Source organism: Ostrea edulis, chromosome 2, assembly GCF_947568905.1.
Source record: "Ostrea edulis chromosome 2, xbOstEdul1.1, whole genome shotgun sequence".
Lineage (NCBI taxonomy): Eukaryota > Metazoa > Mollusca > Bivalvia > Ostreida > Ostreidae > Ostrea > Ostrea edulis.
In genome coordinates this window covers 50973559-51000035 of record NC_079165.1, presented here as the reverse complement: position 1 = coordinate 51000035, position 26477 = coordinate 50973559, and the positions used below count along the sequence as shown (strand labels likewise).

The following is a 26477-nucleotide window of genomic DNA, read 5'->3' as shown; positions in this document are numbered from 1 at the left end:
CACAACCTAGCATCCACATTGTAACTACAATTCGTTTAATTCATTCTTTACGTTATTAAAATTTGTTTAGATTCTTAAATCTGACATAAAAGTACTAAAACTTCTTGTTGTAGCTGGCATAATAACCGACATTGCATTAATGATACACTAATATTTTTCCTTTTTTAACGATGCCTAATCATATATCAATTGTTTCTATTTCTTGTAGAGCATATTTGATTACATATCGACTTGGTCTGTTGTTTGCCAACTTTACATTGTGTCCCATGTGAATAGTCCAGACGTGATACAAAACAATCCATGTGCATCATTCCGTTACTCATTGCAAATACGGTTCTACATTGATTTGGAACCTTAATGCAAGGTTGCGCTTCACACTTCACCAAAGATACTCTGTTTTAGAAACGTTCAGTGTTTAGATTCCAAACAAGTTTTTAGCTGATTTCTTGAAGAAATATGCCGAAATCTTTCATGGTGAAAAATTCTAGGAGATGGAACCCGACAAGAAGTCCAGAAAGTGTAAAAGAGGTAGAAGATACCTCCAGCATCGGTAAGCAATGTTTACTATCTTTTTAATTTTTTGTTTTATTCGCAAATTACAAAAACATTATAGAATCAGGATAAATTAACTGTATAAAGATTTGGAAATCTCTGTTCCGTGTTTCATAATTTCTTTTATTTTGATGCTGTTATAGGTAAAATCAATGGTATAAAGATGATAAAAAAGGGGTAGAATTATTCATAAAATTCTTCTATAGAAAAACATCTCCACCTTGCAGCTCCAAAGCATGTTCAAACTCCTCAGTCAACTAGAATTCAATCTAATAACCGTAAAGTCGCTTTGTTACTAAATATAAAGCTTCTGAAGATTTGAAATGAAAGCGTTTTAATTTCATATTCAAAATTCATTTTGTACTTACATGTACGTTCATCGATTTCTCATACATGAATAATTCGCTGGTCATATTTCTCTCACTTATGTATAAACCTCTTATGTAAAATTGTGCTAGCCAACACATGTAATTATTCTAATTATCAATTGAAAAATATTTCTAAAACACGATTTCTTGTGAAAGTGGTTTAGTATGCTATGTTCATTAAGCAAAATTAAGGTAGTAATATGCAAACGATATTATATCGATTCCTTAGGTTTGTATATACGTAGTTTCATTAGAATATGTATGATCCCACTTTAATAGTTAGGTCATCACTATTTTAGAATTCAAATACATACTGAGATGTACTTGTGCAATCCTTTGTATATCCATGCAGGGAGTTCGCATTTGTTATTTTCTTGTTCCGGAATCTAACATTTTATCAACATTTCAGGACCTTGTATACTATATTAGATATTAGTGTTTTCCCCTTATTGATTTAGAATTCCAGCCGAAATATTCATCACACATCTTTTTTTTCGGGAGAATGCATGTTATAATTTCAATTTCACCAGATCTTTTGTGTTGGCCCACTCTGGACTTCTTACATAGCGCCTTGTTGACACAATCCATTTCATTGAATCAAATGATTCTTTGCTCAGTACGGAGACTAAACACAAGGATTTATGCACCAGCCTGGGAATCTAATCCCAACTGTTCTCATCCAGATGAAAAATGTTACTGTTATCTTGATTTAATTATGACACTTGCATAAAATGAAATGAGCATCAAAATGGAACGATTTGACGTTTGTTTCATGAAATATTTATGCAAGTCGAAATATCGATGCTGTTTACTTATAGATATAGCATGTGTGCTTGGCATTTTGAAACGCGATCGCGGACAGATTTTATTAGAAATTAAACAACTAGTACTTTATCACTTACTGACTGTAATCAAAATAATTACACACTTGCAAGAGTTTGGATGTTTCCTGTCTGCTTTTAAATTCCATGTATGGTTTCCCTTATTTCCCTTACAAAAGTATTTTGGAAACATAGGTCTGCTAATATATATATATATAGATATATAAAGTCTCTTTTTTCGAAGTAAAATATAAAAAAAAAACAACTTCTAAACACTTTGTAGAAATATTTCGACCGTGTTACAGGTCTTCTTCAGTCGTGTTTATCTCTCATAGCAACGTAACGCAAGACTACATATATAATGTCAAAAAATTAATGAAGAAATCGGCACAGTTGTTAAATAATTTAAAAGAATAAAATCCAGAATGATCACACAATAATCAATGATAATTCCTGCTAGTACTTATATATATATATATATATATATATATATATATATATATATGAAAGTACATTGTACTCTTTTTGTAAAACTTGTCAGCTGCTTGTTACACTCTGAAGAACCTACATGTAACTACACGGCGAAAGCGCTAAGTGTAATTAATTAAATGTGGATCATGTGTACTTAGTCATCGTTGGATATATTTTTTTTCTCTATATATATATATATTGTGTGTGTGTGGGGGGGGGGGGGTATGTACAGTTGTATGTATGTACATGTATGTATATGCGCGCACATATTTCTTTATTCCATGAAAAGGGATTGACTCCATCGTTTTGTCTATGTCATTTTAACATTCACATTCACATTTCTCAAAGCTGGGATATGTTCGATTTTTCGGACTAAATCATCAAAGATAGGAAAAGATCAATCATGATCACGATTTCCTATGACTGTTCGTGAATATTGTAATGGATGTACGTGTTAATTTCCCAGTTTTTTCAACGATTTTATATGTCATATGCTCAGAAAATCTCCGCAAAATCTTATGTCTAACGATTTTGATATTTTGTGTACTAGTAAAATATCCGAAAATCTTACTCGACCGGTCGCGGTAGTTTAGTAGTTAAAGGATGCTCGCTTCGCAAACGGGAGACCCGGGTTTGTCGCGTCAAACAAAAATGTTCAGCATACATGTTGGTAGTGATCGTTCCTTCGCCAATCGCCCATTATTAGAAATGAAAGTTACTGGTCGTATGACCTTAAAAACGGAGGTCCCATGTCACGGTAGGTGTTGCCACGATGAAGAAACCTAGCTACTAAGGCTGTGGGAGTCATCCTGTAGGTCAAAAGGATCAATTCAGGGTTACGAAAGAAAAGACCTAAAAAAAAAAAAAAGAATTTCCGAGAATTTATCCAGCGACCATACAGGCTCTATATGATAGTTTTTAATGTAAACATTACACGACCTTGCACTATAAATACAGTGTTATACAGTTGTCGTCGTTATAGCCCTGGGTGAGAAGACGTGGTGGAGAAAGGACAACAATAAGTTGCAAGAAATAAAGTAATGTAATGAGTAAGTCGGTATTTAATTCCGTACGTTATAACGGTATTAGAGTGGAGGCATTGATGCTGTCCTTTCAATAGACTTTAGTCGCAAGAGGTCTGTTACTGTTGAGGGCTAGCCACAAAATCTGTCTATACTAATTTCTGTGGAAACGAGGGAGTTATTTATATTCGGTGTTAACTGCATGCTATGTACAATATTGTATTATATATTACGAATTACTTCTCTACAATACACATGTATTTATTTGAGAATAAATGATTTTGTTCTTTGTTGTCTTTCCTATCCCCCTCGTTTCTTCATGAAGTATGTGGGAAATCAGTCGCGTTTCGGTTTGAATTTATTTCAGCTTACATTTGATGTGAATCTTTCGAAAACTTACATAAATCGATCCATAAATGATTTTTCCGCAAGGGAATACAATTGAAACCCTTCAATTCCACACTAAAGCAACGATAATCGTTGTCATTTCAAACAATACATCCTTTCGCTGTCAAATTCGCCTCCATGATAAAAAATGACTTGAGCTCATGTGTCACCTCATTTTATTAAAACATCTAGAGGCCCGGAAGGGGTGAAATGTCTTACTTTTATTAAATCGCACAGATATCTAACTTTTTGCAGTTTATTTCTCATCACACGCATTGCATTTCATATCTATGCTCTTATTCTAATAATGAATTACCGAAAAGAAAATGAATAAAATTGGGAATAAAAACTTATTCTAAAGAGATGATTCAAAGTGCGCAGTGTATACTGCATTCCTGAAATGTGATTAAATATCATTAAAGGAACCACCTCTCGTGTGTTTTATATTGATTCATTTTTATTTTCATATTTTATCATTATTATATTTATTCATTCTATCTTCCGATTTGGGGGGGGGGGGGTCTCTTCTTATAGGGAATTCCATACCATTCCAAGGCGTTTTTAACCTCCATAATAACGGTCCATAGGACCTCACTGCGCTTAGAGACGAACTTAGAAAACGCAATGCAAGACTTTCTGTGCGGAAAGGAGAGCACCTTGAAAGTTTCAGTTGCAACCGAATTTTCTCTGTCATATCGATTAAATAAATGATATTCAATACAATTGAATATTGTATGGCTACCCATGTGGCTACCCATGTCCTAAATCATAATGTATTGGTTATGCAAGAAAATTCGTTTGGAGTCTTTCCGGTTATGAGTTAAAAGAGAACAACACGCTGCTTCGACAGGTAGGTAGACCTGAGTTTTTCTTGTTTATAATAATTTAACCACTGTTGATGAAAATCGGGGAATGTAGTCAGCTGTAGAAATGATTAAAGCACACGAAATAACCACAATTACCAATATTTAAAGCGAAAAGACGACACGAGCTGATTTTCCGAGAGCAGGAGGTTGAATTTTGAATATTTTTCACGACTCTTGATTGTCGGGGTCAATATCGGCTCAATCAGCTCACAAGTCGAAATAAGTTGACCACTCTAGGGACGATTTGTGCATGTTGCAATTAAAATATTCTACTTTTTATGTTGGTGTTTGTATTTTGGCAAAATTCCTATCCAAACGGGTCAGGTAATGCTTTTGGGGATAAGTTATGACTAAATGGATTGGTTATGATTTAGAGGAAAAGTTGGTTAATTTTTTTTATACACACCCCGCTGATAGATACTGTAGTATTACGTGACGTAATTTAGATTAGTATGTACGGTTCTGGATCTGCAATAACCATTAATGTATAAAGTAGAATTTATTGAAATTATTTTTTTCTTTTATCATTTGTATCAAAGGTACTTGAAAACATTAGTCGTGTTACGGACAAAAATTTATACCGTTTTCGATTTGTGAATTTCACCTCTACTCTTTTCCATGCCAAACAAATAAAACCCCGTCCAAGCGTTTGATATTTTTCTTCAATGTACATGCATGCATTGTACTCGTATATGTATATTTATTCAGGAACATATTCATCAAAACTAAAAAAAAAAAAAAGAGAGAGAGAGAGAGAAAGATGCTGCTGCTTATCCAAATCCAAAGACCCAGGTATATTGTAAACTGTATGTGTAGCAAGTGCAGAGAATTGAAGAAGATAGAGTGTATAATTCCAAGGTGTGTATAAGCAACTTATTTATGCTATAAATCATGACTACCGGTATGTAGTAAATAAATGGATGATGTAAATGTCGAATACTTATGCATGACGTTTAATTGTCAAATACAATGTACTTAGTTAACGCTTATAATGCTTTCTTGATGAAAAGTGAAGATACATGTACAATGAACAGTGATCAATCTCATAACTCCTATCAGCAATACAAAATAGAGAGTTGGGTAAACACCAGACACACCAGAGGTGGGATCAGGTGCTTAGGAGGAGCAAGCATCCCCCGTCGACTGGCCAGTGGCCACACCCGCAGTGAGCGCCACATTCCGGTCAGGCAAATGGAGCTATCCGCAGCCAAAATCAGTGCGCCAAGAACAGTCCAACAATCGGTATGACATTGCACAGAATATGTTACTTTGCATTTTCTGGTCTAGTACTTTACTTCAAGTTCAGAACACCAAATGTTAAAGTCTATAGGGAATTTAGTTCATATTAGGATATAGAAATCTATTGATTTCCTAGTAAAATAGTTAAGGGGTCATAGGCCACAGTCAGACTACTTGAGGTGGTGGTGGTGGGGGGGGGGGGGGGGGTATGTTGCACTATACATGTAGGTGTCGATCTTGTGTCAATTTACTCTTTAGGGTGAATCTATAAGCATGGAAGGTATCATTATATGGTCTTCTGATTATGATTAACATGCTTTCTTTACTTCACAGGGACCATTTAGACAGAGCTCGCCTCCAAAATATACATTTGCCGAATGCAGCAAATCGACATGCCAGAAAACAACCCATCAGGCAACATGATGGTTACAGAATGAACGACTCTAAGCTGTTGCAGCCGTAGAGACTTGGCCTAAACTTTAATTACATGTCAGAAACTAATGTGTAATAAAAATACTAGTTAATTTTGAGTGTGGCAGAATAATTTATAAACTAACAAAAATGGACATTCGGAATACTCATCATCTGACCTACAAAATCAAAATAGTTGTTGTCAACATTTGGCGTCTGTTGTCCGGTAATTAAATTCCACATAAGAATCACTGAATGAAAATTAACAAAACGTAGCAGAGTTCTTCCAGAATTGCTGTTTCCCCAATGCAGATTCGTTAAGATGATTGTAAGAGTAGATACCGTACAAAACATACTTCTTTCTGGAAAATTATTAAATATAGCTATAAAACAAAGCAAACCTTTTCTCTTTGAACTGCTATTAGTAAAGGTAGCTGCAATTTGATACTGGTTTTTCCCATTAAAATAAGTGTTTTGTATTGCAAAGAAATAACAGCCCTTAAAACAGTATGTTGACACCAGCATCACTCGAAACATCCGTGTATACAAAGTGAAATTTCTTCCCTCCTGTAAAGTTTGCTTTGAAATATTTCAGAAGAAAGCTTAAAGAAGGGACAACTCTCAGATTGTAAAATGCTGATAAACCTGAAGTAGGTATAACCAGAACAAATACTCAAGTAATCTCTCTTTAATGTTAAATACCAAACAAAAACAGCAAAAGCAAAACAAGTAAGTCACCAATGTCAATAAAGCTATGTTGAATTTTCATATGCAAAATCAGTTTCCTCTTCTGTTGGTAAACTTTGTCGCATCCTTTATATTCACACCTGTGCTGAAAAGCGAAGATAACGAACAGTGGTCAGTCTCATAAGTCCTATAAGCAATACAAAACAGCGAGTTGGGCAAATACGGACCCCTAGATATACCAGAGGTGGGATTAGGTGCCTGTAAAATACAAAATAATACAATAAATATGTTGTATTAGGACGAAAATGAAAACACTCGATGAATCTTTTCATAGGAACAGCTGAAGTTAGCTGTAAAAAAAACAAAAAAACAAAAAAAAACTTTAGTATAGTATTAGTACTTGTAGTTTTTTGCATGTATTTTTTCTGCTCAGATAGAAAATGGGTCCAAGAAGTAATTGACAAACAGTGCTCTCCGCACACAAAAATAAATACTGACGCAGTGTAACATGAAATACTACTTGATTTTCAAATGTTTCCGGTGAAGAGTAATATAAACAGTCCTAGTCGCATGACGGTTGGTTTTCTTGAGAAACCAGACCATTGGAAATAGCAAAAAAAATTCGACACTACACAAGATAATAACAAAATAACAAAAGATGCAGCGGGGGGTGTATTAAACAACTTTTCCTCTAAACCATTACCAATCCATTAAATCATAACTTATCCCCTAAAGCATTATCTGACTCGTTTGGATAGGATTTTTGGCAAAATACAAACACCAACATCAAAAAGGTAGAATATCCCTAGAGTGGTCAAAGTATTTCTACTGGTTAGCTGATTGAGCCGATATTGACCTTGACAATCGAAAGTCGTGAGAAATATTCAAAATTCAACCTCCTTCTGCTCTCGAAAAATCAGCTACCGTAGTGTCGTCTTTTCGCTAGCCGTGAACGTTTTTCACTATAAACTAATCTTGATTAAGTTTACATGTTTAAACCGTAGTTTAGGTTGAATATATAATATACAATACATCATAATTCTTTATATTAAAGTGGTTGAATTGCATATGTTTAAAACAATAAGATGCGGACTCCCCCCTCCAGTATATCATTTTAATTCTAGGATAAAGATATATATTTACGATATTTTCGTTAGATACAAGTATCACTTAAGAATTCTTAAAACGTATGTGTATTGTGTAACATATTTGTTTGAGAAGTAGACAATTTCAAAGTGGAAAAAAAGTACAAGGAAATGCTCAGAATGCAGGATTTTGCACCATTTACCCTAGAGCTTCTCGGGGCCTAGGCAGCCCCCAGATGATTGGGAATAACCTTTAAATCAGCTTTTTAAAAACCATTAATTATCATTTCATTGCGAAAATAAGGTCTGAGTATGGCGATTAGAATGATTACAACTTTGGAAACAAGTAATGAGCATTTTCATGCAAAAAAAGCAAATTTAAAAAACTGTCTCAAGATCTCCCTAAGATGTTATGCACACCAGCAAAAGGTATGAATTAGATAGGGGTGGAGGTTGGGAAAAATACATAAAAGATCAAGTGTTAGCCCCCACCCCCTTCACAAATCCTGGATCCGCCTATGCTACATGTTGTAGCCGACGATGATATACGCCGAGACAAGGCATATTTTTTTGCATCACGGTACATACTGTCGTCGGAGACAATAGATCATTGGAATTTATTGTCGCCAGCCGCGATAGATGGGAAGGGAGGGGGGGGGGGGTAAGGTAACTATAGGTATCTCTGTATTTAGAATATTTGAGAATATTTAGCTGTGGTTAGATGCTGAATCGTTTAATGCGAATAAATATTTGGAATTTTTGTGCGATTCCAATACCATTTTCAATGGAGGCCGTGATCGCCTGTTTGTTACTATAATCTTATTAAATGCTTACGTGTTTGACTTTTTCATTTTATGTATTGATAAATTTCAATTTAGAATATCTATGATATGAAAATATCATTATTTTAACTAACCACTATCTAGTGCTTTAAGTGTATGCATCTTTTGTTTTTACTTTCTTAGTAGCATGCATGTACAGGACTAGTACCATCTCTCTCTCTCTCTCTCTCTCTCTCTCTCTCTCTCTCTCTCTCATACTCAATATCTTTTAAAGTAACCAGTACGAAATGATTGCATTAATCAATAAAAAAGAAAAATATTGCATACATTTGTGTATATAGTCTAGATTTAAAATAAATGATAAATAAAAATCCAAAAATCTCATTCCTACTTGAGATATGTGGATCAGCACCTGATGTTACATGTACATGTAAATTTAATAATGGTGAGGGTTTGTATCAGTACATATTGCAGAAGGAGTCACATAACAACTCTACATGTATCTATACAGATTTCACACCTCCAGCAATCTGACTGTAACGTATTTCCTTATACGCAAGAAGGCTATCAAAGTTCGTGCCTTGTCAATTCAAGGATTCGAGGTGTAATTAGAATAGCAACTTTCATTGATAAAATAAAATTGGGAATGTTATTAGAAATTGGTCCTACAGATATATACAAATATGGCCTAACCCTACCCAGGTTAATAATTACTATGAAAACAAGGAAAGTCAATCAACATACAAAGGTTCACCAAATGATTTATAATATCAAAATAATTTAACAATGGGTATGACCACCCTCAGCCAACGACTGGCTGACCTCGGACTAACGCTTGTACTGCAACCTTATTCAGGACACACAGTAAAAGTGACAGTCCTTTAACCGCTGCACACTCTGTAGAGCCTTATTCAGGCAGACAATGTGAACAACAGCCTGGTCGTCAGTACACAGGACAGACGTATTATGTGCTAGCCTTTATCTGGTCGACCTCGACAGTGGTAGGCCTCTTACTATTACTCTTACTCTTACTCAGCCTATTAAAAAGGACAACATCAATGCCTCCACTCTAACACCGTTACAACATACGGAATTAAACACTGGCTTTCTCAGTAAATCACTTTTTTGCTTGCAAATTACTGTTAAACTTGTCCACCACGTCTTCTCGCTCTGGGCTTCGACAATAACTGACTGACGACAACTGTTTCGCGCTTTATTTATAGTGTTAGGTCATGTGACTAAATTACGGATGTTTACATTGAAAACTACAATGTAGAACCTGGTCGATGGATAAATTTCCGGAATATTACATAACTAAGTACATACCTATAATTATATATATATATGATTGATTGATTGTATCTTGCTTAACGTCTCACTAGAGAATTTTTCACTCATATGGAGACGTCACCAAGACCATTGTATGCTCGGCGCTTACGGCCATTGAGCAGTGAGGGTTCTTTAGCGTGCCACACCTACTGTGACATATATATATATATATATATATATATATAGCACAAACAAACAATTATAACACCCAACCTTACGTTTACCCCTAGGATCTAAACGATACATGTGATAATCAATTAATTAATATATAAAGCACTAATAATTACAACTAGGTACTGAAAATTTTCGCCCCAGCCCGGGGTCGAACTAGCGACCTACGGCACCCACCGCCTAGCAAGACTGTCAAACCAGTGCGTAAGTCCACTCGGCCACAACGACCTCCTAGTCGTTGTGGCCGAGTGGACTTACTAGTCGTTGTGGCCGAGTGGACTTACGCACTGGTTTGACAGTCTTGCTAGGCGGTGGGTGCCGTAGGTCGCTGGTTCGACCCCGGGCTGGGGCGAAAATTTTCAGTACCTAGTTGTGATTATTTAGTGCTTTATATATATATATATATATATATATATATACAGAAATATCTTTAGGAAAATTACAGGCTAATCCAAAAATACATAAAGAGAACCATCCACTGAGGACTATAGTCAATGGTCGTCAATATCCCACGGAAAAGTTAGCTGAGTATGTCGAATCGCAGCTTGAGGACGCTAATAAATCATTGAAAAGTTATATACAGGATACAACTGATTTCTTAAAGAAACTATCTAACATAAATCAACCATTGACAAATTCTATTTTGTTCTGTATGGATGTTAAAGCACTTTATCCAAGTATACCAAGAAAAAAGGCAAGAGAAGTCATCAAAAACGTCTTAAATGAACGGCAGAAAAAGGAAGTTGACACCAATACGATATTAAATATGATGGATGCTGTCCTTGACAATAATAATTTTAGCTTTAACAACAAGTACTACATTCAAACCGAAGGCACCGCTATTGGGTCTAAACTTGGAAGGAACTATGCCTGTGTTTATATGGGGGAATGGGAACGAATTCTTTTTGAAAAGTGTGCAATACAACCCTTTCTTTACTTGAGATACATTGATGACATTTTTGGGATCTGGACAGGGACAGAAGACGAACTACACAACTTTCATGCAACTACCAATAGTATACACTCCAATATTCAACTCGACTTACGTTTTTCAAAAATCAAAATAGAATTTCTTGATGTTTTAATTTCTTTTGATAAAGGATTCCTTTCAATAGACGTTTACTGCAAACCTACCGACAAGCATATGTATCTCAACAAAGACTCCAGCCATCCCGAATCCACCAAAAGCGCGATTCCATTCGGTCTTGGCCTACGAGCACGCCGAATATGCTCCACCGACAGACAGTATCGTCACCAACGAGAAAAAGTAAAAACAAATTTTAAAAAAAGCGGTTACTCAAACAAAGAAGTGGAAAAACAACTTTTAAAAGTAGATAAACTAAATCGTTCAGATCTGCTGAAATACAATAAAACAATATAAAGAAACAATGTGATCATGTTCCCTTAGTACTTACCTATTCAAAAGGACTTCCAAATATTCACAACATCTTAAAGAAGCGTCACCAAATCCTGGAAAATTCTGATCGTCTAAAAGACGCGTTTAAATTCAAACCTATTGTTGCCTTTAGAAGAGACAAAAATCTGAAAGACATTCTAGTTCATAAAAAACATAATAATTTATTTTTTAAGAAAGGAAATCTGTGCGAGCCGTGTGGTGCTAAGAAGTGTATTCTTTGTAAATACATTGTCAAAACAAGCCAGTTTGAGAATGATAATGGAAACAATTATCGCATCAAAAATTATATTAATTGTAAATCTTGCAATGTAGTGTATGGAGTTTTTGTAAAAAATGTAACAAGATCGTGTATGTGGGAGAAACTAGTGGGACTTTATATCAGAGACATGTCTTGAATTTATCACTCATCAGAAGGGAAACTAATTACCCTGTGGCTGTTCATTTTTCTTCCGATTTTCACACCATAGATGATTATAGCATAATAGGCATTGAAAAACTGTACAAGAGCGATATTTACTGGAAATATAGAGAAAATCTATGGAAGAAAAAGCTTAATACATATGTACCAGATGGTATAAACAAAAGGGAACATTACTGTCTATAAACTATCTTAATGAACATTTTTGGGTGTAGTATATGTGTACTATCTATTTTTTAAAACATTTTAAAAAATATATGTTTATGTATATGCAAGAATTTACTTTACACCAATATAGAGTCCATTTACAGGTATGATTTAAAAGGTTATTACAGTAGATCTCGCAATTTTTCAGATGTTTTTGGCGCAATTTTGATACATGACGTTGCCTTTCAGATGTATGTACATTGTGACGTCATAATACGTTGTTCAACGTTAGTTGCTATGCATTTTTAAAATGAACACGACTGATGAAGGCTGGTAAAACGGCTGAAATATTTTGAAAAGTGTTTTAATGTTTATATATATATATATACATATATCAAAGTCTCTGTTTTGGGAGTAAAATATAGATAAAACTCTAATGCCTCGTTCACACGAAGAATCTAATTCGCATTAAACGTAAGTTAATGCGAATTAAATCTGAACCGCGTTCACACGGAGATTTTAATGCGCATTAGTTTACTTCGAATTAAAACTGACGTCGCGATTTAATGCGAATTAAATTTACTTCGCATTAGCTCCGTGTGAACACTAAGCGAAGTTAATTCGCATTAAATGTACACGCATGCGTAATGGCAAATTTGGGTCACATGCATCATACCCATGGTCAGCTATATATATTAATGTCAGTTTTGTACGAAAAACTAAGCAAAATGATAATAATCACTAAAAATATGTACAAACAGCATGTCATTAGATAATGTCAGACGTAAAGCTGTGCTCTGCATAGGCATACATGTGGAAGGAATTGTTTTTAAATACGACAAAAATGTTTGAAAATAGTGATACTATGATTTTCTTTTTTACATTTTTTAAAACAAATATGCCGCTCATTGTTAATTTTTTATACCATATGACGTCATAGTAGACTTATAATACGTATTAGTAATTAAAAATTACGTCACAACAGTAGTCAGCGGAATGGTGAAAAAGACGTTCCGAAGTTTTAAAATTGGGCCCATGAAGAAACAATATATTGTCTAGATTGAATGCTGGTCGTCAGAGGAAATAACAAGTAATTTCTTGGGAACATATAAATAAACACGACAAACTCCTTATGTGTAGATCAGCATGTAAATTGTAAACATGTAGTATACTACATGTATATAGCGTTTTGAACAAAGAATTCTGTATCTACACAATATTCATTAAAATATCTATAAAAATAATTTTCAATAACATAGTCTATTCTTTAATTTATTTCGCGCACCCTTTGATAGAGATGCATACGGATTTAATGCGCATTAGTTTACTTCGCATTAAATATTACGGCCGTGTGAACGCTATTTAATTCGAATTAATTTAATGCGCATTATTTTACTTCGCATCAAATTTGATGCGAAGTAAAATTTAATGCGCATCCGTGTGAACGAGGCATAAACACTTTGTAGAAATATTTCGACCGTGTTACCGGTCTTCTTCGTGTTTATCTCTCATAGCAACGTAACGCACGACCTACGTGCGTTACGTTGCTATGAGAGATAAGTCTTCTTCAGTCGTGTTTATCTCTCATAGCAACGTAACGCACGACCTACGTGCGTTACGTTGCTATGAGAGATAAACACGACTGAAGAAGACCGGTAACACGGTCGAAATATTTCTACAAAGTGTTTAGAGTTATATATATATATATATATATATATATATATATATATATATATATAAATTTCGAAAAATTTACATATAGTTGAATATTGTCATTCTTTTAAGCCTGTCTTGAATAGACGGTACCTATTTTTGTAACCAATTTCTCTTACAGCATTTATTTGACATTCTTCAGACCCTGTACAGCTGTTATGTAAGCATTGAAGATGTTCATGTGTCTTTTTGGAAGTAATCGGACATTCTTTGAAAAAATTATATGTACATGATACATGTATAGTTGAACTTTGCTATCTTTAGCTCACCTGAGCCGAAAGCTCAAGTGAGCTTTTTTGATCACCCGTTGTCCGTTTGTCTGTAAACTTTCACATTTTCGACTTCTTCTCTAGAACCACTAAGCCAATTTCAACCAAACTTGGCAAAACACATCCTTGTGTAAAGGGCTTTCAGGTTTGTACAAATGAAGGGTCACGTCCTTTTCAAAGGGGAGATAATCACTAAAATGCAAAAATAGGGTAGGGTCATTCACAAATCATCTTCTCAAGAACCAATGGACCAGAACAGTTGAAATTTACACGAAAGCTGTCTGGCATAGTGCAGATTCAAGTTTCTTAAAATTATGACCTTTGGGGGTAGGATGGGTCACAATAGGGGATCAAAGTTTTACATACAAATATATAGGGAGCATGTTTAAAAATGTTCAAGAACCACTGGGCCAAAAAAGTCTACATTTACATGAAAACTTCCTGACATAGTGCAAATTCAAGTTTGTTAAAATTATGGCCTCCAGGAGGTAGGGTGGGCCACAATAGGGGATCAAAGTTTTACATACAAATATATAGAGACAATCTTTAAAACTCTTTTCAAGAACCATTAGACCAGAGAAGTTTACAATTACACGAAAGTTTCCAGACATAGTGCAGCTTCAAAATTGTAAAAATCATGGCCCCTGGGAGTAAGGTTGGGGCCACAATAGAGATCAAAGTTTTACATGCAAATATATTGGGAAAATATGGGCCAAGGTTACTTAGGTGAGCGATGTGATCCATGAGCCTCTTTTTTAAGCATTGTACCTACTTTTTGTAACAAACTCCTCTCACAGCTTTTAATTTTACAATTTTCAGACTCTACATTATATGCGTTATGAGAACATTGAAGACAGACATGCGACATTTTTAAATTCTACATTTGAGCTGTCATTTTTCCAGTATCTTTTGTACCGCTATCTCTATGATAGACAACATCTTTTAAAGCAACCCGGCCATTTCTGGGTGGGTTTTAAAAAAAAAAAATATTCATATTTCATTGAATGTGGATTGGATGAATAGAAAAAACTTCAATGATGCCAATAGAAAATAATTTATCAAAATAATTTGCTAAATCATCTTATCCAGGAATAAAGAAATTGAAAATTGAAAATTTTAACAAAACATCAAACTGACAAGATTATATTCTTATAACAGTAATAACATTTTCGAAAGCTACCACAAATAAAAAGTCGGTCATTCTTCAGGTTTGACCTATCTAAAATAAAACCAGTCTATAAATATATTTTGGGTTATTACTAGGGCAATTTTTAATACCAGCTTTAGAGGCCTCTTCATACAATCAGTGCAAGTTTTTTACCTTGCTACCGAAGGGTTAACAAATTTTGCACAATGGGTCATAACTGGTATAAGAGGGGAAATCGAAGAAAACAAGTCAAATCTGGTATTTCTTCACTTGAACTCTGACTGTATAAGTCTCATACAACATATCACTTGAAAATGTGTAGAAATGGAAGTGGGGGCAGGTTAATCAGCCGAGGAGGAAATCTACCCCTCTCCCCCTCCAGTTTACAATACTTTCACCTGAAATAGACCCTGCATGGTTAGATTGAGAGAGGAGCTCCCAAACACTGTGGGAAGAACGAGAATCATTTCTATGCAAGAATTTCTACATATAGGTCCCGGAGGCTTCGTCTATACCAGGCAAATTTATTTTATCCCAACCTTTGGGAGATATATGTATAGCATCAAAGTATAGGTTCCTGAGATTTTACAGTGTATACCTTCCACTCTAACCTTTGTTAAAACCACAGAGGCTAAGCCTGTATTGGGCCCGAATTCTGTGACACCATCTCTATTGGCTCAAAACGGACTTACCCAAAACAAGACAGAAATGTCATATCTGGTATACTGAAAAGTCAAAATTTATTCCAGTATTTGTAATGAACGGGAACTTAATTGTTGTTAATTTGTTTAAGGTATATCAAAGATATTTGTAATAAATATGCTTACTTTCTCCCTCGTTTCCCTCCTCCGAAAATACATCTTTTCTTGATTAATTTGAAATAAAAACAAGAAATGTATTAGGTTAGGTGCGTTAGTTACAAGATCGCCTTTAAATGATATTTTTCTCAATACAAATCAATCATATCTAAATGACCGCTCATTTTGATATATTAAACAAAATATTAACAACATATATACATATGCATAAAGTACTTTTCAAATTGTTAGGGCGGGGTTGGGAGGGATTATAGTATGTCCTTCCACTTCGCAATGCCCGAACACACACCTGTCTCACTATTTATAGTGAGCGCCAAATCGGTCGTGCGTAAAATGATTACCAAGAATAGCTCGAGGCTATTTCTTTAAATATAACTTCAAAACAGGTTAAGAAATACATATACTGGTATAAACAACAAACACAGAAAGGTCTATTTTATGCGGGAATGAAAATGTGCTCACCTATATCTGAAAATTCGTTATTCTAAAATCCGTAATGCCCGTCAAGAATTTAGAGAATTTTCGTTATGCTATTTTCATTTTCAGTATCTACATGCTTAATGTTTTAACCAACAATTTGATCGATAGAGGGGTAATGATAAATAAGCTCATCGACCAGGGTTTGAATCTGTTAAAATATCTGTACAGTAGATCAATCATTAATCGTCTCCTTTTTGCTGATATTTCTAACAAACTTTGTCATCATTAATTGACCTTTATTATTTCTCAATGATGGAAGGTTTGCTTTCAAAAGGAAAGAAATGTACATAATGTTTTCAATTCCAATTATCATTTTAAAAATTATGTCATGCCATATCACCGTCAGTTCAAAATAATGTGCCTTTAAGAGTTACACACTCTTTTTTAACAGACTAAGCAAGTTGACTGCACTACGGTGGTTGTAGTAATGAGAATCATAAATATTTACTTTAGTATATATTTTTAAGGAGATTTTTTTCAGATATTCCTATTATTATTGTGCATGTCATATAAAATCATTCATAGATGAGATACATAATTCTCTTTCGCGACACTGGAGAGCAGTTTGCTAATGTTGTTAATTGATGCAGAGCGGATTGCCACATAATTATGCACGAAGACATTTCGTTCGAAAGCAATTTACCCATCTTTTATTTTGAAATCGAATCTGAAACTACAAATCTGCCATTACAAGCAGCTCCCCAGAGATCGGTTTGTTGGAAGCTATTTTTGAATAAAACATTATCCTGTTTCTTTTTTCGCACATGAATTATAGTGTTTGTTAATATTTAATTCATGTTGGGTAGTTTCCTGTTCTTTTCAATGACAAGCTTTTCTCGACTGATAACCCTCCGGAGAATTGGTAAAACCATGACACAATATGTTTATATACAACGAATTTCTGAAAAAAATAAGCCAAGTATGAAGATATGACTTTTCATCATTTTCAAGCGATGAACTGGGTTTTTTGTTTTTGTTTTATAAAAAAAAAAACCTTGAGCTGACGTAACTGAACCATAACGGTGTCACATCACTGACTTTCAATGGAAAATAATTCTCAGTCTCTAAACTTCTTTCTGTAGAGTGGAATGGAAGGGATACACAGACATGTGTTATATATATATATATATATATATATATATATATATATATATATATATATATATATGTAAAACTTATACGGTACCAATTTTGATGCACCAGATGCGCATTTCGACAAATAATGTCTCTTCAGTGATGCTCAACCGAAATGTTTGAAATCCGAAATAACTATGAAGTTTTAGAGCTAAATATAGCCAAAAACAGCGTGCCAAAAAAGTGGAGCCAAATTCGTCCATGGATAAGAGCTATGCATGAGGGAGATAATCCTTAATTTTGAAATGAATTTCTAAATTTTATAACAGCAATTAAATATACATCCGTATTTTCAAGCTAGTAACGAAGTTCTTAGCTACTTATATATATATATATATATATATATATATATATATATATATATAAGACTTTAAAGTGCGATGGTCGCTCCAAAGTGCGAAGGTCACGCCAAAGGCTGATGGTGCCGAGTTCAGTAACGTTTGTGACGTCATTCTTAGCGTCTTTCAAAATAAAACCAAAAAAATGCCACATGGACGAAAGTAACGGCAAGGTTTAACACTGTTGGGGGTAGTAAGAACGGCAAAGTACATTTGTTGTCGAACTCTCTACTTCGCTCACACAATCTTTAATTCATGATCATTTATTACTTTGACGTACACGTATTAAATTCCTTGAGGTATGTTATAATACACGAATTTATATGATTTCGCGTTGGAAAATTTTGTGTTTGATAACACGACAACTAAATGGTAATGAAATAAGTTCTTATTCTTATTTTTTGTGCATGGATTTTGCACTGATATTTTGGTGAAACAACACACGGTACCAAAACACTGTGTCGTTTACAAACCAATGGATTTCGGCGTGTCACATCATCGCACTTTGGCGTATCAGACCATCGCACTTTGGCGCATGAGTGTGAACCATCGCACTTTGGCGTGTGACACCATCGGGGTTTCGCGCAGACCATCGCACTTTGGTATGACCATCGCACTTTGGAGTCCTATAATATATATATATATATATATATATATATATATAATAGCTAAAAATAATACATTATAATATTACTAAATTTTGTGAATTCGAAAAATAGATTATTTAAAAATCGATTCAAAAGATTATACGTCGTGACTTTGCTTTTTTTTCTAAATGATCCTCGTCTTTGGACTAAAATAATCACATAATTCTATTTTCATTTACTTATATATTTTTTCAATATATTTATTGATTGTATGTTGTTTTTATCATTTTAGGTGAAGATATTAGACAGAGCTCTATACCGGAAGATAAAGACTTTGATGAAGGTAATGAAGCAATTTGAAGATATAGTATCAACTCCCTGCATAGAGAAGAGACGCGTAAAACCTGCGGTGTCTTAAATAATGAAGAAAAAGGCTCCATTTTAAATTTTGCTGTTCATCTAATATTTGTTCTCAGCATGTAAAAATATTTTCATGAAATATACTTGCAGGTCAGAATTTGAAATGCGCAACATAGTACGATTCAAAACTGATACTTGAATGATTATCAACTGATATTAATAATTCATATCATCTTTTACTGAAACGTATTTAATAGAAATGTTTAGAAGTGTGTTTGTACTTTGCAAATACATGATTTTGCATTTCAAACAGTTTATTTTCTTTAATGCATTTCGATTGGTTTTATTCTTTACAAACTTTTTGTCTATGCATTGTTATAGACTTTAGGAACAGATTGTAAGCATTGCTGGCAATACAATGAATATCTGCTATTATGAATATCATCATACTATGTTGTTAAATCATATTATTAGACATATCAAAGAACCCGAAGCTAACAGATACCAGTTACTCAATCATTTTTATGGTAGTGAATAATTTAAGATTCCCGGGGTGACCATTCGAATGTTCTATTGCACAAGATCTATCGCTAGCTTCCGTGTCACTCGCCATCACTTCTCGCGATTTCTTTTTTATTATTATTATTACTTTGCTTAATTGGAACTTAATTAGCCCTGTATCGCCCTCGGAGTTATACCAGTCTCCCTATGTTGTATAACTGCATCGTTAGATATGACAGTTATAACAATGTATGCTGTGTAGAGACAACATCTCTCTCGCAACGTTACATCACGACCCACGACATAACTGTCTTCCTCCGATAAACTTCCGATCGCATGGGTAATTAAGCGGCAAGATTTTGTTCCTCTTGGCGGAGCAATTTGCTGCTGTTTTGGCTGCTCCGCCGATTGTATAGGGGGGAGATATGATCGTTATGACTCCTCAATTCACTAAGCTTTAGACTGTTCCTGTTTCTCACGGGGTTTGAGATATTTTAATACAGTAGCAATTTGTTGTACGTCTACATGCAGATCGAATATTTTCTTTCGACGGTGTCAAATCTAAAATAAATGAATGAATTCGCCGACTCTATGCTCCACGCGCATAAATGGAATCCCAATATGACGTACATAAATCTAAATTTCTAAATGTCTAAATTTAGGTTTGAAAGAGCGTATAACAATGAAACTATTTTAAGGAATTATTAAGAGATATTTGATATTTATATTTCTCTTAAACAAAAACGTGAAACACGTATGGCACGATGTTTTAGTGTAACGTGTAGCGGTCACCCAGCCAAGTGCTGATCACGCTCGCCGTTGCTTAACTTGCGTGATCAAGAGAGACACTCTACCACATCACTAGAAAAGCTAGCTCTCTGGCGAGGCCTGCTCAGTAACAGCACCCGCCGTTCCCGACGACAACCACCGTCGTCGTCCCCGGACGAATCCACGTCCGTACCCAGAGCTCCGAAGAGACTCTACCTGAAGCAGGCCTCCCGCCAAACACAAGAGTCACAACGCTGCCACCAATTTTTAACGTGTAGCGGTCACCCAGCCAAGTGCTGATCACGCTCGCTGCGTGATCAAGAGAGACAGTCTACCACATCATTAGAAAAGCTAGCTCTCTAGCGAGGCAGTATAAGTTCCCTCTTATACTGACCGCTAAAGTAGTAACAAATACACAGCTTTACACAGATAAGACCACCGATAATTTTACCTCTGGAAGTCTGAACTGGACACATGACTGTCACTTGATTTGTCTTGTCTTCTGAATATGCATTAGACATGGCCTAGTGACCGTTGTTTGTTAATACCGATTTAAAACCAAATAATTCTCGTTAAAACAGATGAAATAATGTATTAAGGTAGCTCACTACACTAAGGCTTATACTCTTATACTACAGTGAGCCACCTTGATTATACAGTGTTTTTACAAAGGTGGACAAAATTTGTCGGAAGTCGGACCATACAGGTCACTTTGAACAGTTATGCTTATTTGAGAGTTTAATGCAATTTTTGTGCTTTATATAAAGTGTTTCAAATGCAGTGTGTATCTAGTATGATCCTCTTAGATTTACGTCTAGAAAATGTATCCCATTTCCATCCAATCATTGGATCGTGTAGCGAATGACAACGTGGCGAGAATTCCATCGTCATCGATTGATTGATTGATGTTTTCCGCCACACTCAACAATTTTTCAGTTATATGATGACGCCCAATTTTTATTGGTGGAGGAGAGAACCAAGATACAAAATACCTGGGAAGAGACTACCGACCTTCCGCAAGTAAACTGGGAAACTTTCTCACTTACCGGCGCGAGCGGGATTCGAACACGCGCCGAGCAGCGGTGACAGGCCGTGTGATTTCTCACCTCTGCTCGGCGCGTGTTCGAATCCCGCTCATCGTCATCAAAAGCAAGTTTTTAACTTGCCTAGATGATCGAGCGGTTTAGCGCGCTGTTCACACACTCCTATGAGATTTGGTTCCACATTTGGTGAGTTCAACCCCGGGCAGGGGAAGAAGTGGGTATCCAAAAAATATATAGCGAATATATATATATATATGTATATATACATACATGTATATATAAATATTTAAGGACTATGTTATACGATATGATGTAACTTGGTGCAGTTTACGCTTTATAATCCGCGAAGTGATTATATCGTATAACATAGGTCAAAATTAGCTTTATTCCCTTATAATTTAATGTAAAAAGACAAAACTACACTGTACAAGTCTTCATTTCTACAAAAAAAGTAAACTATCACTGAGAAATAGAAAACACTTGCACCGCGCAAGGATTCACTTAGCAACGGACTGAGTAAGCGTCGAGCGAGAAAACCGCCATCTTGGTTCTATGCATTACTTTATTAATCAAATTTGAAAACGCAAGGTGGTGTTTTCAACGAATCCTGATAGAGAAGATATGTGTAGGTTACGTATGTAGGCCTAATGTTTACTGCACGGCACAAGATCGACTTTTGAGACGCTCCAACAGAAAGTACCGGAGAGTTGTTTATTCTTTTTATAAATCTAAACCCAACATCACACAGAATACGTCATGCATCAGAAAATGCTACATGGATTGCGGTTTCTTGATTTTATAAATTATAACTTACCATTACATATGCAGCATTGTCGTCTATTAAATCCGACACAGTAAAATGTAAACAATATTCACAGAATGCGATTCACATGTCATCGATTTTGGCGTGACGTCATCTAGTATATGTACATTTTGTAATACATGTATATGTTTTGATAGGCGGATCAAGCAATCCCTCAAGTGAAAATATGGTTATAAAAAACACCATTATTTTGCAACTGATATCGTTGTCTCAGAATTAGTGTCCGACGAGTTTTTGCCGTTATTGTTTTGTGCACTTACAAGTAAAAAAAAAAATGTACGCCTTGTTTAACATCGAGAAAAAAGTCAAACAAAGGTATTTTATTCTGCACGGTTTGTTCTGTTGATTTTCTATTTCATAGAAGTCCTACAACTTTATGGTACTACAATATGAAATTTAAAAAAAAAAAGTAGTGCCATTTTGGGTTGTCAAGGGGGCGTGTCCCCATACCAAATTTACATTATACAATATAAACTAAAAAATTTCCAGTGTGTTCAGCCAATCAAATTGCGTGTTACAAGTAAAATTATAAATAAATATATATATATATATATATAAAGCACTAAATAATCACAACTAGGTACTGAAAATTTTCGCCCCAGCCCGGGGTCGAGCCAGCGACGTACGGCACCCACCGCCTAGAAAGATTGTCAAACCAGTGCGTAAATCCACTCGACCACAACGACTTCCCTAAAAAAGGAAGTTTTGTTATGCTCCTAAAGCGCTACTTATACACACTGATGCAACCTCACACAGTCGCTGTGTCATTCAGTGTTTAAGATATTTTATAAGGAGAGTGGATCTCTCGATGTAATTGTATAGAATATTTAATATAAAGCACAAACAAACAATTATAACACCCAACCTTACGTTTACCCCTAGGATCTAAACGATACACTGAATGACACAGCGACTGTGTGAGGTTGCATCAGTGTGTATAAGTAGCGCTTTAGGAGCATAACAAAACTTCCTTTTTTAGGGAAGTCGTTGTGGCCGAGTGGACTTACGCACTGGTTTGACAATCTTGCTAGGCGGTGGGTGCCGTACGTCGCTGGTTCGACCCCGGGCTGGGGCAAAAATTTTCAGTACCTAGTTGTGATTATTTAGTGCTTTATATATTAATTAATTGATTATCACATGTATCGTTTAGATCCTAGGGGTAGTTATAATTGTTTGTTTGTGCTTTATATATATATATATATATATATTAGAAACCGCTTTTTCTTCTATGAACTAACAAATTTCAGTACGCGACACAATCCATTCATATTGACTATAAACAGATTATGAACTAGTTCAAAGCACGCGACTGAGAGAGTGTGATGATTTGAAAAAATAGACCGTGTTACAAAGATTTCGCAAAGTCACACCTCGGATTAAGATTGTGAACTTAAGTGGATTAATTATCCTAATCTTGTGGTCTACTAGCTCCAAAATACAGTGCACCGTGTAATGTTGATAAAAGACAGAGTAAGACGAAGTGTGACTTCATGACTATGTTTTGATGTACGTGACAATACGACTGTGACATAGGCGGATCTAAGGAGCTCGTTTTATGCAACAAAATATTTCATGACTTATAGAAGCAATTTAAACAAACGGCGATTTAATAAATATAAAACTTGAACAGCACTTTTGAGCTGTTCATGGTCAATATGAACGGATTTGGAATTGAAGTTATTCCCTGTATATATATATATAATTCAATAAAAAAGCAGGAAAATATACAGTTCCAAAATATATTTAAATCACTAGCGCTTTCTGGATTTTAACACCCATCCTCAGGTGAATACAAATTAATAATGAATACAAAGTTGTTTATCTTAGAGACGTCTATTGTGACGTCATGATATTCTTTGCGAGGAGGGAATAGATACATGACGTCATAATACAAAAGTTCGGGAAAGGTGACTTGGACAAAATAAGCATGAACATTTACATGATAAAAGTTGATGAATACGGGACTTTCGAGATACGGATCCACTCTGACTTTTATCGCGCGTTGAACGTAATTGTAGGACATGTCACTTCCGGATTACAATAACAACAAAGTAAACAAACATGGAATATTTCAATTGCTATCAATTTCCTGCATTTAAATGCTATCTTTGAAAGAAAGGAATCACTACAACCATTTTATAGGAAAATACAATTGATTAAATTATGCGAGTCGGCGCGGGAAATAAATCTAGGGAATATCTTGAAGATATCGGTAAAACTTCACGCCTTGCATCCAATGGTACGCGTCTAAATGCGCCTTTTCCCTTCCATCTAATTTACACCCAGGTACTAAGCACCAATAATGACTTGGATCGTCATCGTGGGACTGCGCATAGCTCTTTACGGACCGTCTGTTAGCAAAACACCATATGTATCGATATCAACTTTGCCCTACAATTGGTTATTATCACGTGACCGTGGTGTATAAACGTCAAATATAATCGGTCGTTCCGGCATATCCCGAAAGTTCCGTATTAAGAATATATATATATATATATATATATATATATATATATATATATATATATATATATATATATATATATATATATAACAAAGCTTCCTTTCTGGGAAGTCGTTGTGGCCGAGTGGACTTACGCACTGGTTTGACAATCTTGCTAGGCGGTGGGTGCCGTACGTCGCTGGTTCGACCCCGGGCTGGGGCGAAAATTTTCAGTACCTAGTTGTGATTATTTAGTGCTTTATATATTAATTAATTGATTTTCACATGTATCGTTTAGATCCTAGGGGTAAACGTAAGGTTGGGTGTTATAATTGTTTGTTTGTGCTTTATATATATATATATGAAGAATGTTCTAATTTTAGTTATATCTGTTTCCAAATTCATAAACTGTATTGTGACTAAACTGGTTCCCTGTTGATCTCGCGTCTCTACGGGTACAACAGGTAAACGCCAATTTTTGACGGCCAGTATTCGGGCTGTATCGTTATTTCACGCGTATAACGAGAGTTCCTTTCAAAACAACAACGACGCTAACTTTGACGTCACAGTCGACTACACTACGTTACGAATACAGTGAAGTAGGCCTATGCAGCGCGAAACTTCGTAACGTAGCACAGTAGACTTTGACGTCATAACTAGACTACAACGACTCCAATCGTAACTACTCGGCTATTTCCGTAACCGCAAATGAACCTCGTATGTGGATCGACGCCATCAGAGTTGGTTGTTACGTATGCATAAACGTAACTTTGACGTCACAGTCGTACGTTACACTATGAAACGTGAACTTTCAAATGCATCTAAGATATTATACACATCTAAGGTATTGTACCACTATCAATTTCCACTTACATGTTATGTATTAGAGCGAATAAGACGTTAATGATACCAAAACTGAATCTGTGGTGAAAATATAAATAACATATTATTCAGGGATTCGGTTCTGGCCTTTTAACTCTCATCCACGGGCGCGCTTCCGGCGAAGAAATGTATCGATTTGATGCAATTCTTGCGCCGATCCACGTCCGAGTCTTCTTACCGGTTACGGAAAAAGACGAGCGCGTGATCCGATTGCAACGACTCTACCATTTGGAATCTCTCTAGTGAGACATAAAAATCAAGTGACCAATGAAATCGGCTTATTTGGGCTAACCAAAGTACCGCTTACCCGTTGTTTGTGTGTAGCACCAATCAGCGGGGAACCAGTTTATATTGTGACTAGTTCATGTATGGAGAGTCTATATAATACCGTATAGCGGTTTTTTTCGGCCGGTCTGAAATTTGGCGATTTGTTGACTTGACTCAATAATTTTAGTGGAATAAATTTTGGCGGACTAGGAAGAGTTATCTCTCTTGCAAATACCGAAGTCACAGTTGGGTGCATATTTGGCGATTGAAATTTTGGCGGAAAGATATCTAACCGCTAAAATAAGCCAAATTTACCACCCCGCGGAAAAGCTATACGGTATGTACAGGTATATGTATTACATATACATTACGATTTTCAATCTCTTTTTTCCCACTTTTTTTCTTTTGGGTAATTACAAATGTACATAATGTATGGATATTCTTGAACCCCAACTTTTGGTACGAGGTGGAATAAATATGTTTATCTTTTTATGAATTACACTTTCATGAATGAAAGGTGCATGGATAAATAGAAATGATATATCTATGACTATATATTTATCTTACAAATCGCATTTTCCTCTTTGAACCAATCAATTTCAGCACGCGACACTATCCGTTCATATCCACTGTCATAATTTGTACATAGTCGTTTATTTTATCCTTAATTGTGCGCCATAACCTGTATGAAAAAGTAACTATATTTACGCAAGAGTGGGTCACGTGTTTTG

The 26477-nt window shown here is 35.3% G+C and overlaps 1 protein-coding gene across 1 annotated transcript in view; it reads left to right on the top strand.

Moving 5' to 3' along the window:
- The first annotated feature begins 328 nt into the window (after positions 1–328).
- Positions 329–26477, top strand: part of LOC125682107 (zinc finger protein sens-like) — a 35875-nt gene continuing 9726 nt past the window's right edge. The window contains exons 1-2 of the mRNA XM_048922530.2: positions 329–550; positions 18952–19002. Coding sequence (XP_048778487.1) covers positions 457–550; positions 18952–19002 — 145 coding nt within the window. The 5' untranslated portion in view covers positions 329–456. The remainder of the gene's footprint in view (positions 551–18951; positions 19003–26477) is intronic.